Source organism: Heteronotia binoei, chromosome 21 (genome assembly GCF_032191835.1).
Source record: "Heteronotia binoei isolate CCM8104 ecotype False Entrance Well chromosome 21, APGP_CSIRO_Hbin_v1, whole genome shotgun sequence".
NCBI lineage: Eukaryota > Metazoa > Chordata > Lepidosauria > Squamata > Gekkonidae > Heteronotia > Heteronotia binoei.
Window position 1 is genome coordinate 83,038,028 of NC_083243.1, and position 19,881 is coordinate 83,057,908.

Genomic DNA, 19,881 nt, shown 5'->3' on the forward strand with positions numbered 1-19,881 from the left:
TGGCACTGGGCAACCCAGAGGAGGAGGCAAACCAGCTATGTCGCCAACCAGGAATGGGGCCAAGAGTGCCTACGTGGCCACGAGTGACAGAGAGACCAGCCAACACCAAGTGCGCCAGCTGTGGGGATCCACACGAGCACCGAGACTGCCCCTACCGCAACGTGGACTGCAGGAACTGCGGAAGAGTGGGCCACATAGCACGGGCTTACCGGGCCAAGGCCACCTGCAGACGCCAGTCCACCAACCGCAACTCGACCGATGCCTACTTGACCACATCGACTAGCCTGCAGGTAATGAACTTGCCCCTCACCACCCCAGATAAGGTCAGGGTGTCAGTCCTAATTGAGGGCGCTCCATGCCGAATGGAGCTGGACTCACGCTCCTCCATCACCATAATTTCGGAGGAGTCTCTAAGGAAACTTTGTTCCCATGGCCGGCTCCAGCTGCGACCAGAGGACTTCATACTGCGGGACTTCCAAAAAAAACCCTGTACAGATTTTGGGTTGGGCCACTGTAAGGGTAGAGTTTAAGAACTTTAAGGGCAAGCTGGACATTCTCGTGGTCAAACACCAGCTCACCACATTACTGGGGCTAGCCTGGTTTCGACCTCTGTGTATTCAAATAGTGGGGGTGCAACAGATGCGAACGCAAAATTTCGAGCACATGTGCCGGGAATTCCCGGAAGTGTTTGATGGGTCCCTGGGGTGCTACAAGGGGCCTCCCATCACCTTACCCCTCGATCCCCACGTGAGACCAATAAGGCTGAAGGCCAGGCAAGTTCCGTTCGCTCTTAAACCAAAAATAGAAGCGGAGCTGGACCGTCTCATGGCCCAGGGAGTGCTAGAACCGGTATCCTATGCTGCACGAAAAACACCCATAGTCACTCCAGTGAAGCCAAATGGAGATGTGCACATATGCGCTGATTACAAGTGCACAATAAATAAGGCACTTCAGGACAACCCATACCCCGTTCCGATGGTCAGCCACGTACTGGCAGCCCTAGCAGGCTCTAAGGTTTTTGGGAAACTGGACTTAGCCCAGGCGTATCAGCAACTCCCGGTGGACGCCGAGACAGCAGAAGCCCAGACCATTGTGACTCACAGGGGAGCTTTTCAGGTGTGGCGGTTGCAATTTGGTGTGGCTCTGGGGATTTTTCAGAGCATAATGGATGCTCTTCTCAAAGGCATCCCCGGAGTGCAACCGTTTTTTGATGATGTTTTGATCGCCGCCCTGGACGCTGAGGAGTTCAGCAGCCATCTGCGTGAGGTACTCTGCTGTTTCCAGGCGGCGGGACTTAAAGTAAAGCGGGAGAAGTGTTCCCTCGGGGTGTCGAGGGTAGAGTTCTTGGGGTTTGCAGTAGACGCAGCGGGAATCCACTCAACGGCCAACAAGACCAGGGCTATTGTCCACGCCCCGGCCCCCATGTGCAAGATGGAGTTACAAAGTTTCTTGGGATTATTAAATTTTTATCATTCATTTTTGCCTCACAAAGTGGCCATCGCAGAACCCCTTCATAGGCTCCTGGATAAAAACGCCCCGTGGGTCTGGGAAAAGAAGCAGGCCGCCGCTTTTCAGGCAGTCAAGGACCTCCTAGTTTCCAATGATGTGCTCCACCATTTTGACGAATCCCTACCAGTGATTCTGGCTTGCGATGTTACGGGGTGGGCGCCATTTTGGGGCACCAACTCCCGGACGGGAGGGAGGTTCCTGTGGCCTATTATTTGAGGACCCTGACCCCCACGGAGCGCAACTATGCTTAGATAGACAAGGAGGCCTTGGCAATAGTGGCGGGGATGCATAAATTCAACAACTACCTGTATGGTAGGCATTTCACGATCGCCACGGACCATAAGCCGCTACTGGGCCTCCTCACCCTAGACCACCAGACACCGCAAATTCTGTCACAGTGCGTCCTGTGGTGGAACCAGTTCCTCAACTCTGCCAAGAGTCCTGACCTGATCCGCCCAGTGCCCCTGTCCACCGCTGGGAGTCCAACAGGAGGCCGTGGTCCCGGTTCCACCTAGACTTTGCGGGGCCATACCAGGGCCAAATATTCTTTATCTTAGTTGATGCATACACCAAGTGGTTGGAAGTGATTCCTGTAGCTTCAACCTCCATCGCGGCGGCGGTCAGAGCCTTGCGAAGGGTCTTTTGCACTCATGGGATTCCCGAGACCCTCAGGGGGGTCCTATTTTTTGAGGTAGAGGCACCAAATTTGCAGCATGGCTGCTGGTATATCGCCTAAAAAATCTCCCCAAGTCTCAAAAAGATTGGACCAGGGAGTCCAAATCTATGGACCCCAGAAGGAGGTTCCCCATCCTCCATTGCCTTATGGGCTGAAAGCAGAAATCCCTGAGTTACCATTTGAAATTTTGTGTGCCAGCACCACCTTATTCCAGTTCAGCATGTTGCTATTTATTTAAAAATATTTTTTAGTGTTATGGTCCTTATTTCACATTTAATCAAAAATTCTGGTAATATACAAAGAGCTGCAGTAGGGAACATATTGAAAATTTCTTGCTGCTCTACCTCCCTGATCGGCACTTTCAAGTTTGTGATTGCTGTCATGGGCCTGAGCAAGTAAATTTCTTCTCTTCTACTTCACCCCTCCCCCATAACAGACATAGTTGATTTCAGCATTCTGTGCCCCTTAAAGGAAGCACTGTCCACATTATGCCTTTTTATTTTTTATTTGTTAATTTACAAAATCATAATTTTGCTGCTTTTGGGGTGGGTGGGGCTAGCCATTTTACTGTTAGATTTTGTGATAGTGATGTGTCACCGATAACACTACAAAGTTAGATTTCATTCTGGATTTAGGGAAATTTTCTCACCAGTAGTTATTGTTCTTCTGCAGTAATGTGTGTGTGTGTGGACCTCATTGACTCACTTATTCATAGGGGTGCTGTAAGTGTCAAAATATTTCACAATAAATTATAGCCTTAACATTTGGCAGTAGTCCAATACCCTGTTTGTTCAAAAGTGTAAATGGGAGGCTTTTGTAAGTCTTTTTCTAAAAATTGTTGTCACTAGGTATATCCCAAATAATTAAATTAAATCATTCTCAGTCAGTAAGTGCATAACCCACTGTATTCTGACTACTGTTCTGAAACTAACACATTCTTGCAGCTAAAGTTCAAAACATGGTATGAAGTTTATTTCAGAGTAGAGTCCAACACAGGGCAAATAATGATGCACATGGAATAGAATACTAAGTTGTGGGAATTCCATTGCCTTTTAGGACATTGGTATCAGGGCTCTTCCAGTTGCAGCCCAAACCATGTATTTTTGTTTCTAGAGTACAGACTTAATTTATTAGTCCTGCAAGATGTTTTCATTTATGTTGAAATGCCTGTGGGGAATGTACAGTGTTAATTACTATTATTTTCCCAGTACACTGTTGTTGGCACTTGACCTTTCTGCCTACAATTAATTCTCTTATAGAAAATTAGCAATATGTCTTGACTCCAGGAAATAATAGTTGTTGATTTATGCAAAAACTACTACCAGTTTCCCCCCAAACCATAAGTTGGTTAAATAACAAAGTATAAAATATGGCTTGGATCTACTAGAGCTTTTCAGTGGTAGAAAGATTTCTAGCTGTGAGGGATTTGTTTTCCGTGGAGTGTGACTTTTTGCTTCCCCTTCCCATTGTAACCCAAAATGTCTCCTCAGTGCTTTTCATAGGGGATGAGGAATCACCCCAGGAACAGTGTTTCAGTGTACATTTTAGGCTACAGTGTGATAGAGATGATGAAGTTATATTCCAAGGGCAAAAATCTCTACACCCATAGTAGAGTTCCAGTGGATCCAAGCTTTAATTTGTGCATATTTATTAGATTATATCAGTCAATAACAAGTTCAAAAATGACTTAATTCACTTTGATTGTGTCAATTTTTAGGAAGGAACAACCACAATTGGAAGATGTGATTCAAATCAGGAACAGGATATTGGTAAGTTTTATGAACCCGTCAATGAATAAAGCAGTGTTATTTTGGGGAAAGGAGCAATCTATTTGTCTTGGAGGAGGTCATAGAGGGCTATGTACAGTGTGGGAGACAGTAACTTTGAAGTAATACAGGGTAGTAAGGTGGGCAGGGAAGGGTGGTTGCAGCAGACCTAGTTTGAGGCTGGTACTCAGTAACGGTAATGGTTCTCAGCATAGCAGTGTAAGGCATTTGCTCCCTTAGCTGTTTATGCTAAGTGCCTACTTGCTGTGCAAAGTTCACATTAAAAAAACACAAAAACCAGTCTATACTCTTGGGTTTCTCCAACTGCACCAGGTTAGGCAACTGGTCCCCTACCTGTCTTGCCCCACCCTAGCCATGGTAATCCATGCAACTCTCACCTCCAGGATAGACTACTGAAATTTGCCCTATGTGGGCCTACTCTTGCACCTGACTCTGAAGCTCCAATTGATCCAGAATGCAATTGTGCAGGTCCTTATGGGGACCCCTAGGACTTGCACACATTCAGCCTGTGTTGTGTGAGCTGCACTGATTTCCAGCAGTGTTTCCTCTAAGCTAAGTTAGCATGAGCTAGCTCACAGATTTTTAGCCTCCAGCTCATACATTTTTGTCTTAGCTCAGGAAGGATGACCCCAGAGCACAATAATTTATACAGTAGCTCACAACTTTAATGCCAATAGCTCACAACTTTAATGCCAGTAGCTCACAAAGTAGAATTTTTTCTCACAAGACTCTGCAGCTTAGAGGAACATTGCTTTCCAGTGGAGCACTGGATCCAGTTCAAGGTTTTGGTTTTAATCTATAAGTCCCTTATTGTTAGGGACTCACATACCTTTGGGACTGGCTCTCTCAGTATGTCCCCAGAAGTATGAAACTTCTTTTGGTCCTCAGCCTGAGAGAGGTCCTCAGCTAGGGCTAGGGTCTTTTTGGCCCTGGCTCCCACCTGGTGGAACTCTCTGTCTGAGAATGTCTGTGCCCTACAGGATTTCCATAGGGCTTGCAAGGTAGAGATGCTCTGCCAGAAATTTGGTTGAAATCAGCAATGTTCTGGCACTCTCATCCCCCACCGCTCTCCTTATTCTTCTACATCCCTACCACCCAGGGGCCTGATGGGTACTGAAACTCTTCCATCTGGATATTACATTGTTGATTTTTTAGTATGTTAATGTTGTTTTCATCTTATTAGTTACTGTATATGTCCCTGATGTAAGCCATCCTGAGCCCTATTGTTAGGGAAGGAACAGGAAACAAAGTGACTACACAGTAAATAGATCAAAGCAAAACCACTGTGCAAATACAAAATGAATCAGCAATATTGAAATAAAGTGTCCAAATAATTTATAAAGATACCCCAAATACACAGGAAGTATATTTCATGAGGGGATGGATTCCACAATAATTTTCAAGAAGATTCCATGGAGAACGCAAAAGGTCCATTCAAAAGGCTTCCCCTGGAAATTCAATCACAGTCAATTTCACAAGATGTGGTTGATCCAGTCTCCCAAAATAAAGGCTCCAAAGGTACAAAGTTCCTTCCTTTACATGTTTGTCGACTTGATATTCCACGTTTCGCAAACAAGCTTCATCCAAGAGCCATCCTGTTTGAATAAAATGCAACACTCAAAGTACATTGATATTAAAAACAATAACAGAATACAAAGTGCAACAAGAAATACAAGATTACCTGTAAACTCACAATAATGACGTCAAACTAAGATATGTTCAGTTCCAAAAGGCATAAGCTCATAAAAATCAATTCAAACAGAAACCTTTTAAAGAGACCAACGGGTTTTGCATATCATCTCCTTAAATTGTACCATAACAAAGTTAAACCAAAATGAAACTAACATTCTGAAACATGAGCAAAGCTTACATTACATGAACTATAGATCATAAAAAACAGGAATAATCATTCACATTGAGACCATTGGGTTGTACAGTATTGAGGCGATGTATCCATCTGGCCTCCATTTGTAATAAGATCCTGTGTTCATTCCCTCCTTTATTGACTGACGTGTCCAGTTTCTGTATAACAAAAAACCTAAGTGAAGAAACGTTATGGGCAGTTTCCCTGAAGTGACTCACTAATGGGGCCCCTTCCAAATTAGCATGAATCCTAGAAATGTGTTCCAAAATCCTAGACTTTACAGGTCTTATTGTACATCCAATGTATAATCTGGAACATTCACATTTTTAAAACATAGACAGCATAACGAGACCAACAGGACATGAAAGAAGTCAATTTTACTTCAACCCCAGTAAAAGGGTCAGTGTACTCAGAAACCTTTAAAGAGTACCGGCAAGCTTTACATCATCTGTATGCAAAATGTCCTGTTGGTCCACTAGATGGCGATGTTGAAGTAGGTAAGTCAGTTTTCACTAACATGTTGCATAAGTTCTTAGTTCTCCAGAAACCCACCATGGGGAGAATTTCACAACCGGGAATATCAGAAACAATGTTCCAGTGACATTTAATGATAAAGCTTGCCGGTACTCTTTAAAGGTTTCTGAGTACATTGACCCTTTCACACTGGGAAATACACGTCCTTTTGTGATTCACCTAGATTTACAGAAACACCAATTGGCAGAGGACTTTATTACCTTTTATGACTATCCAGACCAAATGGTCAAGCCTCACTGGTTTACCATGTGATCAGTCTGCATACTTAATCAACAAACTGCTTGTATTTCAGCCCACAATACCTGATCCCCTCGTTTGATGAAATGTGCTTAGAGAGCACACAAAGCTTACATTCTGAATAAAACTTGGTTGGACTTAAAGATGCAACTTGACTCCTGCTTTGTTCAACTACTTCAGACCAACACGGCTGCCCACTTGGATCTATGTACTCTACGGGTGTGCAATTTTTCTCTATATATAGTTTTCGGTTCAGATCTATTGGGCTTGAAATCATTTTGGAATTCCTGAAAAAAACTGGATGCCAATACCAGTAAAATATTTGAATTTAGGATTTTTCAGAATTCCTGAACTTTTCCAGATTCAATAGACCCAAACTGAAAAAAACAGATCTGTCCTCCACCCACCCTGTGCCCAAGGTATTTCAGATTGCCTGCAGTACTTGCTCCAGGTGTTCCAGGTGTGCTTTTCGCATGAGGCTAAAACATCATCATCATCTGTGTAGGCCGCCACGTTGTCCCCATGACCCTCCAGCAATCAGTCAACTAACCGATGAAAGGTAATGGTGGCCCCGTGCAACCTGAATGGCATGGTCCTAAAATGATATAGTCCCCAGGGGGTTGCAAAAGCGGTCTTTCCCTGGTCCTGGTGTCTTAGGGAAACTTGCCAATAGCCCTTGGTCATATCCAAGGTCGTTAGAAAACAGACTTGGCTGAGCTGCTGTAGGAGTTGCAATACCCTGGGCATGGGGTAAGCATCAAAACATGAGATCTTATTGATGGCCTGGAAATCCAGACAAATCCAGATGGAGCCGTCTGGTTTAAGCACAATTATGATTGGGTTCTGCCAGGGACTCTGAGAGGGCTCTGTCACTCCCGCTTGTACCTCCTGGTGGATGGGTTCCCAGGCTTTCCGGGGCAAGGGGCAGAGCGGCTCCCTAACAGTTTTGCCTGCCTCGGTATCAATGTGTGTCTGACCCGGCATTGCGAAGAAGATCACAGCCTGCCGCTTCAATAGAGCCCTGAGCCCCGCTGTTTGTTCAGAAAAACCCTTGGTCGGCACCAATGCCTCTAATGGCTGGGGACCCTCTGATTCCTCCCAAAGGGGAATGTCCCCGAGGTCTCCTCCCTTCTCTGCCACGTCAAGGTGGACCAGCTTCTCCTACCACTCTTCTAACAAATTGATGTTCAACCAGTGCACTGGTCCTCGGGGCGACCAGATGCGGACCCCATAGAGGAGGAGCCTTTCTTGTCCTCTATCACATAGGGGTTCACCCACAGGTCTCCACCCGCCTGCCATAAGGTTGTGGCCTTTACCAATACATTGACCCTGACAGGCAGGTCCCTGAGGCGAGCTCTCCTGTCATACTGTTGCTTCTGCCAGTCCTGGGCCCGGCAAAGGTTTTCTCAGGCCGCATCTTTAGCCCACTTAAGAGCATCCTGGAGGCAGGCGACATAATGATCTATGTCCCACCTCTCCTCCCCTCTGCGGCCTGCCCATCCCTCGGCTAACACTGCCAAGGGCCCTCTGGACGCCCACCCATACAGCAACTGAAACGGCATATGCAGGGTTGAGTCTTGGGGTACCTCTCTCACAGCGAAGAGAAGGGGGTTCACCAGGCGGTCCCAATTCCTCATCGCTTCTCTAGCACATCTCCACAACATCCCCTTCAATGTTTGGTTGAATCTCTCAACAAGCCCATCAGTCTGCAGGTGGTAGACCAACATTCTCAGGTGTTTCACCCTGAGCAGCTGGCATAGCTGCTGGAACAGCTGTGATGTGAAATTGGACCCCTGATCCATTAGAACCTTTGCCGGGACTACCACCCAAGCGAACAAGGCTACCAATGCCCAAGCCACTGCCGGAGCCTTCATTGTCCACAGTGGGAACGCTGCGGGGAATTGCGTGGTGTAGCCCACCACCACCACCAAAAATCTGTTTCCCCTAGGTGTGTGAGCTAGGGACACTACAAAATTCAGGCCTATCCTTGAGAAGGGTTCCCCCACCAAGGGTAGTGGTTGCAGTGGGTCTGAGGGTGGCCCTCGGGGGTTGACATCAGGGATAGGTCCTGCAATAGCGGGCTATGTCTTCCACGACAGTCAGCCAGAAGAAATACCACAGGATCCTCTGGAGCATCTTTCCCCTGGCCAAGTGCCCCGCCCAGTCACCTCCATGAGTGGTGAGACCCTCTCTAGGAGCACCAGCTGTCTGAGCACTACTCTTCGTCCCTCCCCCTGTGTTTCTCTCCACAGCAAGCCCTGTTCCTTTACAAGCCAGGGTAGGTGGGCCTGCCACCAGGCATCTAGCACCTCCCCATCTTCCTGGGCCACTTTAGCCCTTACCATGGCTAGCAACTTGTTGGCATCTTGCCAGTGCAGGTACTCTGGCTCTCCTGTCCATGCTCTCCCAGGGGTGCAACCAGGTCCGCTGCCGCCTTCCTTCCCTCCGGTTCCAACTGTGGTCCGAGCTGCTGCCATTCTTTTAGATCAAGCAAGTGTGGCGCTGTGGTGACCCCCACCACTACTTGGTGCCAGAACCACCAACACTGCAACAGGTAGCTGTGGCCTTATGGCCATTGTCATCTCTGTTTGGTAATGTCCAATTTTCAGTGGTCCTTTGACTGTTTCCCACTCTTCCAACTAGGGGTGTGCAAAAAAAAAATATTCAGAATTAATTTGATTCGGAAATATACGGGGCCAAAAAATTCGTAATACCGTATATTTCCGAATACCGGTACTCAGAATAGCCATATATATGGTAGATGTACAGCTATTTCCGAATATACGGCCCTGTTATACCCTATGGCCATTGAAATCAATGGCAAAATAGGGTATATTGGAAGCCGCCTGAAGGGGAGGGGGTTTGATGGAGAGTCCCCAAATTTGCAGGGGACCTGCAGGGGATGCTCCCCTACAAACCCCCCAAGTCCAAAAAAGATTGGGCGAGGGGGTCCCTGTCTTTGGGCTCCCCAAAAGGCCCATTGCCACCAATGCTGGGGAAAGCCCAATTAGCCACTTCCTCCACTATAATTGCTGTGGGGGAAGTGGCTCTGGCCAGAAAGGGGTTTGAGGGAGAGGCCCCAAAGCTTCAGGGGACTCCCCTGCATGCAACCCCCCTGGCCCAAAAAGACTGCACCCATCTGTGGGCAACCCAAAAGTAACACTTTTCCCAATGGTGAGAAAAAACCAATTAGAGCCACTTCCTCCGCTGTAATTGTTGCAGGGAAAGTGACTCTGGGGAGTAGGGGGTTTTGAGGAGAGCCCCCCAAACTGCTGTGCAGCTTCAGGGCACTGTCCCACACAAAACCCACAAGGCCAAAAAACTCCCCTGCATGCAACCCCCCTGGCTTTGGGTGCTCTGGGGGTCCAATTCCTGGGGCACCCAAAGCCAAACCTAACTTCACACCAGAGAATCTCTATAGGACCCAAATGCTCTACATCCATCTATCTACTCTATGAACCCTGCTGGCCTGGAACCAATATAAACCCAGTTGCCAACGTCACTGCCACACAAAACACAATCTGCTCAAGGTCTGCTCTGCAGACCTGGCTGCAGCAAACCCAGATGCCAGCTCTCCAGCTCTGTCCCAAACAACACAGGGAGAGCTGGCCAAGCACAACAAGCATGCTGGTTCTGGGTTTCTCACCCAGATGCCAGCTTCCCTGCCACAGAACACACAATCTACAGATGCCAGCTCTCCAGCCCTGCCCCAAACAATGCGGGGAGAGCTGGCCAAGCACAACAAGCATGCTGGTTCTGGGTCTCTCACCCAGATGCCAGCTTCCCTGCCACAGAACACGCAATCTACAGATGCCAGCTCTCCAGCCCTGCCCCAAACAACACAAGTGAAGCGGTGGACCACACCTAGCTCCACCTAATTCTGTATCTGACACAAAGCAAGAAGCATTTAGACTTACTTTGAGTGATGGATGGTTGGCTGGTCCAGGCTCTTTTGTGTTACCCAGGGTGCACCACGAGGAGGCGAGCCAGAGTTGCACCCCAAATGAGGAAGATCACTGAGAGGGCCTCCGATTGTGTGAGAGGAAGAGAACAATTCCTTCCCTCTCAGCTCAGCAGCAATCTCAGCTATCACTGTCCCATTAGAGGGACCTCAGCATTGGTATGGCTGCTGGCTGCCTGTCATCATCACTGGCGCCTTCCTCTTTCTTCCTCCTGCCCCTGAAAAAAAACCTAAGTTATCCTGTCTGGGCCTGTGGGTGCTGTTGGTTACAGTTGGGGTCTGCAATGGCCCTTTCAATATTATTAGGCATGTGTGGATGGGGACGGGGGAAATTTGGATTGCTTTGCAGATTTTAAACCAGCATTCACTTTTGGTTTTGGGATGGATGAGGGGTGGGGGGGTGCACTGCCAATCAATTTGTGAGTGAGTTTTTGGGCTGTCTTTGGACTCTAGTCTATGTTTAGTGGGAGAGCGTTTTACAACCACCTTCCAAGCGCGGGCCAAGAGAGGATGCAGGCACAAGTAGGTGCTCACTTCATTCTCAAAGTCTACGTTCGGGGAGCCAAACAGAGGCAAGTTGACCTTCAGGAAGACCAGCTGCTCAACTGTCCAGGGTTGCAGGTGATTGCGATGTGGGCAGACAATGTTGCCATATGCAAAAAGACACGCTCACTCTGCATGCTCATCGGTGGGCATGAGAGGAACGCCTTGGCCACAGAGGAGAGAGCCGGCCAGACCCCCTCCTTCGCGACCCAGTTGTCCAAAAGAGACATTTCCTGTGACTCGTTGGGCTCCAAATAGTCCCTCACCATCGCAGCACCTGTCTCCGCTCTTAGGGGCCTACTGCTCCCAGAGGAGCCAATGAGCCACCCGATGAGTGTCATCTCGGCACACTTCTTGGCGTGAGTCTGGTGGGAAACACTGCCTGGCAGGGGAGGTTGGGGATGAACAACAGTGGAAGTGACAGATGAGCTGCTTCCATCCCCCTCCTCCTCAGCTACTGGCACTGGGCCCGCCCTGACTATGCAGCGCTTGACCTTCTGGGAGAGCTTGTCTTGCCAGTGATCGAGCTCATTGGCCCGCTCAGTGATAATGCCCTTAAGGCGTGAGTCTAACATGGTCACCATCATGTAGACCTTATCCTGGGTGAAAGTCTGAAAGCAGGCCTCAAGCCCTTCCTGCAGCCTAACAACCAGGGCGCACACTGCTGGAGGAACGTCTGCATGGCCTTGAGCTGGCACTAGAAACGAGGCCAGGTCCTCACGGGCCATGTGGACCATGGGGATGACCAGTGCGATGCTCGCCATGTCAGACAAGAGCATTTCTGTGTGGGTCTTGAAGGGCCCAAGAACCTCCACAGTCTGAGAAATGACCACCCAATCCTCTTGGGTGAGATGGTTCTCATCCCGAAAGACCCTCGTCTCAGGGACAATGGCATCCAGGGCTGCTCTCTGCTCCACCATGCGCTCAAGCATGGCACAGGTGGAGTTCCAGCGTGTACTGATGTCACTGATCAGGCGGTGCCCTGCCATGCCTGTCAGTATCTGTTTCTCATGCAGCAGATACAAGTCTGTATTGCTGCGTGAGAAGTGACCCGTGATGTGCCGACACTTCTGGAGCAGAAGTCGGTACTCATGGGTCGTGGCTAGATACCGACGATCCTGGCTTTTCATCTGGCCCAATGTGTCCTTAACCACGAGGTGGAGAAGGTGGGCCACGCAAGGAAGGCATTTTAGGCCCTGATGTTGGACAGCCGCCTTGATGTTGGAGCCACCGTCAGTCACCACGAAGCCTGTGGTGCCATCCCCACTGTCTACTCAGCCCTCTAACTGCCATGAGAGGATGGCTCCGAGAGTGTCCACCGTGTGCAGCGTGTCGACTGCTTCGGTGTGCAGCAAGGCCCAGCGATAGCTGGCCTGGTGACCCTGACCCTGCCTGCCGCTACTGCCACCCCCTCCCTGCAGCTCACTGGGTTGCCACCAATATGCAGTCAGGGAGAGATACCTCTTGAACTCATGTTGGGAGCTCCAGATATCTGAGGTGAAATGAACAGTCCCCCTGGCAGCATGGGACAAATGCTTCTTCACCACAGATTTGGTCACCCTAAAAACAGATGGCACAATGGTCCTGCTAATGGTGGTTCTAGCAGGAACTTTGTACCAGGATGCCAGGTACTCAAGCAACCCTAGCACCCCAGGATTCTCGACCACTGAAAATGGAAGCCCATGGGCGACCGACCTGGCAAGGTTCCAGGCGATCACCCTCCTGCCGTACCTGAGCACATTGCAGAGGGCTCTGGAATAAGCAGAGAAGTGCTACAAGCGTGAGGTTTGTGGCTTACCAACTGGGGGAGTTGCTGAAAACTTCTGAGTTCGTGTGAAGGGCTGAAGGTGAAGATGATTGAAGGTGATTGCTGCTGATTGCTGCTGATTGATTAGGAGTGGCTGTGTTCCCCACCCTCTTTGCATTATTAAGCTGCGCCTTGCCAGAGACTGAGCACATTGCAGTGGGCTCTGGAATAGAGCAGAGAAGTGCTACAAGCATGAGGTTTGTGGCTTAGCAGCTGGGGGAGTTGCTGAAAACTACTGAGTTCATGTGAAGGGCTGAAGGTGAAGATGATTGAAAGTGATTGCTGCTGATTGCTGCTGATGGATTAGGAGTAGCTGTGTTCCCCACCCTCTTTGCATTATTAAGCTGCGCCTTGCCAGAGAGCTAAAGCGCTCTTGGCCTGTGGCTCTTAGCCTGGGAGCTGTGTAAGGACCAGGAACCCAGATTCCTTGTGTTCCGAATAAGGTAAGTAGACTCTCCAGGCGGGGAGCCACATAAACAGGGTTTAAAAGGGGACTGTATATTTTTAAAAAGCTATCATGAAGGTAGAATGCCAGCAGGGGAATGGGGGCTTTCCAGTGTTTTGCATTAAGTTTCACATGTATGACTATCTGCCCACAGGACAGAAGTCTTAGGTGTGTGCTTGATGCAAGGAGCTCCTGGTCCTCAGGAAACGAGTTCATACCATTGAGGCTGAGGTGACCGACCTGGAGAAGCAGAGACAGTCAGTTAGGCACTCAGAGAAGACTCTCGGGGATGTGTTAGATGAGCCTCGTTGCTGCCAGGGAGCATGAGGGTCGAAAGGGAACAGGGCACCGAGCTGAGGATAAGGGGAATGTGCCCTTAGAAGGGACCTCTTCTTCAGTTGATGAGCGGAAATCCTTTCGCGCCAAGGAACCATCCCTGGGCAGGGAGAGAGGGGTGGGTCTTGGTAGTTGGTGATTCGATCCTTAGGCAAGTAGACAGCTGGGTGGCAAAACCACGTACTGACCGTATGGTGACTTGCCTGCCTGGTGCGAAGGTAGCGGAAATTACACGTGTAGTAGATAGGCTGAGAGTGCTGGGGAGGAGCCAGTGGTCGTGGTGCATGTTGGCACCAACGATGTGAGGAAATGCAGTTGTGAGGTCCTGGAGGAATAATTTAGGCTGCTAGGTGGGAGACTTAAGGCCAGGACCTCCAAGGTAGCCTTCTCAGAAGTGCTACCTATTCCATGTGCAGGGCTGGCGAGACAGGCACAAATTAAAAGTCTCAATGTGTGGATGAGACGATGGTGTGAGGAGGAAGGGTTTAAGTTTGTTAGGCACTGGGATGCTTTCTGGAACAAGTGGGAGCTGTACAAAAAAGACCATCTCCACTTGTCCCCAGATGGAACCAGGCTGCTGGCGCTTAAAATCAAAAAGGTGGCAGAGCAGTTTTTAAACTAAAACTTGGGGGAAAGCTGACAGGAGATGAAATGTCTCTGGTTCGGGAGGACTCATCTCAAAGAGATGAAGGGTTAGCTGTTACTTTTCTACCGGGTAATGGATCAGAGTTGTCCACTGAGATGGTGACAAACAGAATGGACTGCCTGCCAGAGTCCGAGGCGGCAGGAGGAAGGTGGCGGTCCTAGCTTGCCTGGGGAATTATAGATGTTTGTATGCAAATGCTAGAAGTGTTCAAAGTAAAATTGGTGAATTGGAATGTTTAGTGCTGGGAGAAAACTTAGACATTGTGGGAATTTCAGAAACTTGGTGGAATGAGGAGAATCAATGGGACACGGTGATTCCTGGATATAAGTTATATCGGAAGGATAGGGAGGGAAGGGTTCGAGGTGGGGTGGCTCTGTATGTCAGAGAGGGTATATGGTCCAGTAAGACTGAGGTCAGAGAATTACATTCCCTTCTAGAAATGCTTTGGGTTGAAATAGAGGGCCCAAAAGGAAATTTAACTATGGGAGTTTGTTATCGCCCACCAAATCAGAAGATAGAGGACAACTATAATATGATGGAAGGCTTAAAGATAGTGGCTAGACGTAAAAACTATGTCATCATAGGTGATTTTAACTATCCGCAGATTGATTGGGTCAATATGTGTTCTGGTCAAGAGAAAGAGATTGAGTTTCTAGATGCTATGGAGCAGAAGGTCTCTGAACCTACCAGGGGTGGGGCGATCCTGGATTTGGTCCTAAGTAATGCCCAAGACTTGGTGAGAGATGTAAAAGTGATTGCACTGCTTGGGAGCAGTGACCATAACGTTATTGATTTCACTATTTGTATAAACAGTTGCTCCAAAAGACCAGCACAACCACGTTTAACTTTAAAAGGGGTAAATTCTCTGAGATGAGGAGGCATGAAGAGGAAACTGAAAGGAAAGGTAAATACAGTCAAAACCCATGGGGAAGCTTGGAGGCTATATAAAACTACAATCCTAGAAGCTCAGATAAAATATATACCACAAGTTAGGAAAGGTACAAACAGGTATAAGAGATGGCCTGCATTGTTAACAAACAAAGTAATGGAAGCTGTAAAAGGTAAGAAGGACTCCTTTAAGTGGTGGAAAGCTAGTCCAAGTGAGATTAATAAAAGGGAACACAGGCTGTGGCAAATCAAATTCAAGACTGTGATCAGGCAGGCAAAAAGGGACTATGAGGAGCATATTGCAAAAAACATAAAGACCAACAATAAAAATTTCTTCAAATATATTAGAAGCAGGAAACCAGCCAAGAAGGCAGTGGGGCCCTTGGATGACCAAGGGGGTCAAAGGATTACTGAAGGAGGGTAGGGAAATGGCTAAGAAGCTGAATGCATTTTTGCCTCCATCTTCACTGTGAAAGATGAGAAGTGTTTGCCTGCTCCAGAACCCCTTATATTGGAAAGGGTGTTGAAAGACCTGAGACAGATTGAGGTGACAAGAGAGGAGGTCCTCCAACTGATAGACGAATTAAAAACTAATAGGATGGCATACATCCAAGAGTTCTGAAAGAACTCAAAGGTGAACTTGTGTAATCTTTCATTGAAATCTGCCTCTGTTCCTGAGGACTGGAAGGTAGCAAATGTCACCCCATCTTTAAAAAGGGTTCCAGAGGAGACCCGGGAAACTACAGGCCAGTCAGTCTGACTTCAATACTGGGAAATTTGGTAGAAACCATTATCAAGGACAGAATGAGTAGGCACATTGATGAACACGAGTTATTGAGGAAGAATCAGCATGGGTTCTGTAAGGGAAGATCTTGCCTCACTAACCTGTTACATTTCTTTGAGGGGGTGAACAAACATGTGGACAAAGGAGACCCGATATATATTGTTTACCGTGACTTCCAGAAAGCTTTTGATAAAGTTCCTCATCAAAGGCTCCTTAGTAAACACGAGAGTCATGGAGTAAAAGGACAGGTCCTCTTGTGGATCAAAAACTGGCTAATTTATAGGAAGCAAAGAGTGAGTATAAATGGGCAGTCTTTGCAGTGGAGGACGGTAAGCAGTGGGGTGCCGCAGGGCTCAGTACTGGGTCCCATGCTCTTTAACTTGTTCATAAATGATTTGAAGTTGAGAGTAAGCAGAGAAGTGGCCAAGTTTGCAGATGACACTAAATTGTTCAGGGTGGTGAGTATCAGAGAGGATTGTAAGGCACTCCAAAGGGATCTGTTGAGGCTGGGTGAGTGGGCGTCAAAGTGGCAGATGAGGTTCAATGTGGCCAAGTGCAAAGTAATGCACATTGGGGCCAAGAATCCCAGCTAGAAATACAAGTTGATGGGTTGTGAACTGGCAGAGACTGACCAAGAGAGAGATCTTGGGGTTGTGGTAGATAACTCATTGAAAATGTCAAGACAGTGTGCGATTGCAATTAAAAAAGGCCAACGCCATGCTGGGAATTATTAGGAAGGGAATTGGAAACAAATCAGCCAGTATCATAATGCCCCTGTATAAATCGATGGTGCGGTCTCATTTGGAATACTGTGTGCAGTTCTGGTCACCGCACCTCAAAAAGGATATTATAGCATTGGAGAAAGTGCAGAAATGGGCAACTAGAATGATTAAAGGGTTGGAACACTTTCCCTATGAAGAAAGGTTAAAACGCTTGGGGCTCTTTAGCTTGGAGAAACGTCGACTGCAGGGTGATATGATAGAGGTTTACAAGATTATGCATGGGCAGGAGAAAGTAGAGAAAGAAGTCCTTTTCTCCCTTTCTTACAATACAAGAACTCGTGGGCATTCAATGAAATTGCTGAACAGTCGGGTTAGAACAGATAAAAGGAGGTACTTCTTCACCCAAAGGGTGATTAACATGTGGAATTCACTGCCACAGGAGGTGGTGGTGGCTACAAGTATACCCAGCTTCAAGAAGGGGTTAGATAAAATATGGAGCAGAGGTCCATCAGTGGGTATTAGCCACAGTGTGTATATGTGTGTGTGTTTGTATGTTTATATTTATATAATTTTTTTGGCCACTGTGTGACAGAGTGTTGGACTGGATGGGCCATTGGCCTGATCCAACATGGCTTCTCTTATGTTCTTACCTGACCCCCACCAAACCCGTGGCACTTCCACCAAACATCTCAGGCAGAGATGGTTGGCGTTCCTGCCTTGTCACGGAACTCTCCTGGAGAGCTCTGGAGGTAGTCGCGATGGGTCGGACCTCCTGGCTGGGTGGTGTTGGCCACTTGGGCACCCCAGCACCAGCCTACTTCTCTCCCTAAAGAAGCACCACCTGGTGGTGCTTCCGCAGGTGGTTCCGCATCCCCCCCAGTCAGGTGGGCAGGGTCTCACCCACGACTGACCCGGGCCCTACACAGCTGGCACTGCACATAGCGTGGATGCTCTGTAAGTCGGAAATGCTTCCAGACTTCGGAGGAGTACAGATGCCCAAGCTGACCGGCAGCTTCGGTTTCTGGAGCCACCTCCTGTGAGGTGCTCGGGGCAGACACATCATGTCTCGGGGTGGCAGGGGGGGCTTGCCGCTAGAGGGAAGTGGGCTGAGATGGAGGCACCTCGTGTGTTTCCATTTCTTTCCCCTCGACCCCATGCGGCCTCCCCTCCTGGCCATCCCCTGAAGAACTGCTGGTGCCTGAAGGGACTGAAGAAGGGGGCTGGTCCTCCTCAACCAGCTTCTCTTCCAGTTCCTACATGACACTCTGCACCCTCCTTGAGGTGATAGTTTTGGACAGAAAACTGTCCCCAAAGCTCATCTCCAAGGAGGGCTGCTCTTGCTGCCTCTCCTCCGGCTGCTGAGGCCGAGTGACATCAGCTAGAGGAGAGACTGCCCGAGCAGCAGACCCCTGCTCAGTGCCAGCACCTAATGGCACCTGTGCTGGGGGCGCCCCAGCAGCAGCCTCAATGAAAGGCCCAAGGCGGGCCTCCTTCATCACACTCCAGCCATAGGTCAGAGTGCTGGAAGGCGTCTGTGGAGTGGCCCTACACACAGGTGGGGGTGAAACCTGGGTTCTCTCCCTCCCCTCCACCCCTCCAGTCTTCTTCTTGGCCTTACCCCCAGGCCCGTCTTCTGCTGCCTGTCACTCTTGTCACCCTTGGCCAGTCTCACACAACCTGAACTGAGAGTGAGTTTTTTTACAAACTTAACTCACTACACTGTACCATGAACCAACAGGTGCCCTGACTTCTTTTTAAAAACTCTCCCACCAAAACTTGTTTGTTTTTTTGGTCCCTAACCTGTCCTCCTTTGGGTTGGGGTAGTAGTAGTCTGGTAAAGTTTAGGAGACTAGGTGATCCTGCCTCTACCTGGCTACAGTTTTTAAAAGGCTACCTTGAGTTGAAGGCAATCCTTGTTATATCCTCCTAGTTAAAGTTCTCCTAACTAGATCCTGGGACAAACCAGATTTCCTTGCAAACTAGAAATCAGGTGTCCCCTATAACTAGAGAGGAACTGTGGTTTACCCTATGGAAATCTGATGCACCAGCTTTCAGTGGCTGAAAGAAAGATGCACTGCAAGCCTAGTCTCTTTAAAAGGGAGCCTGATGTGGCCTAGTAGTCACGCTGCCTTTTATGAGAAACCTAATATCTTTTTAAATCACTCCTATCTGGCCTAGTTGAATTTTGAAAGAAGATAAAGCCCTAAATTAGATTTTTTTTTAAATTTAAAAAAACACAATCCCTAAAAACACCCTTATTAGTGGGGCAGCCTATTTATTGGCCCTAGCCAAACTGAAAGCACCTTCAGACTCCAAAAATAACTCTATAAAAACATGAACGTGACCCACCCCACACAGCCCACACACCAACCCCCACACCAACCAGAGGTAATTAAAAAAAACCAAAACATGACAGAAAGAAACTTAACTTTTAACCCACTCGCCCAAAACCAGCACCAGGAAAAGGGACAACAGGACAGGATGCAAAACCAACAACAGATCCAAACAGATCACTGAGAAAAGGCCAAGAAACTCAATTGTTAAAAAGTGACCTTTTTATCAATAAAAAACCTCAGACCAAATCAGTCAACAACCCTCCCCCCCCCTCAAAACCAGAACCAGGAAAAGGGACAACAGGATACGATGCAAAACCAACAACGATCCAAATCACTGAGAAAAGGCCAACAAACTCAACGGTTAAAAAAGTGACTTTTTTAACAATGAAAATTAGGCGAAACAGCACTCCCCCCCAAAGAACCAGAACCAGAAGCGAAAAGGAACAACAGTAGTACAACACAGCAGCAACAAATCAAACACAGAATCCTTTTAAAACAGTAAAAAACTTGACTTTTAACAATACAGGAACTTTACCAACCCCTTCCCCACAAAAAACCTTCACTCTAACCCCAAGAAATCCAAGCCACTCAAATCAGGAAAAGTAAAAGGACACTGCACTTTTAAAAGTCCTCTCACTAAAGTAAGATATAGGCAAATTGGCAACCCCCCCACCCCAGGGCTGAGAGAGCAGCAGCAGCTGAGGCCAAGGGCCAGCGCAGTACAATCTCTCTCTCACACCAACACCAACACAGCAGCAATGGAATGGAGTCCAGCCAGGCAGACTCCTTAAAAAGTTTCCCTGGCC

General features: G+C 48.1%; 1 protein-coding gene across 1 annotated transcript in view; it reads left to right on the plus strand.

Annotated features, from left to right (window-relative positions):
• STARD9 (StAR related lipid transfer domain containing 9) overlaps nucleotides 1–19,881 on the plus strand; it is a 241,098-nt gene that overhangs the window by 132,667 nt on the left and 88,550 nt on the right. Inside the window, exon 17 of the mRNA XM_060262139.1 lies at nucleotides 3,903–3,954. Coding sequence (XP_060118122.1) covers nucleotides 3,903–3,954 — 52 coding nt within the window. The remainder of the gene's footprint in view (nucleotides 1–3,902; nucleotides 3,955–19,881) is intronic.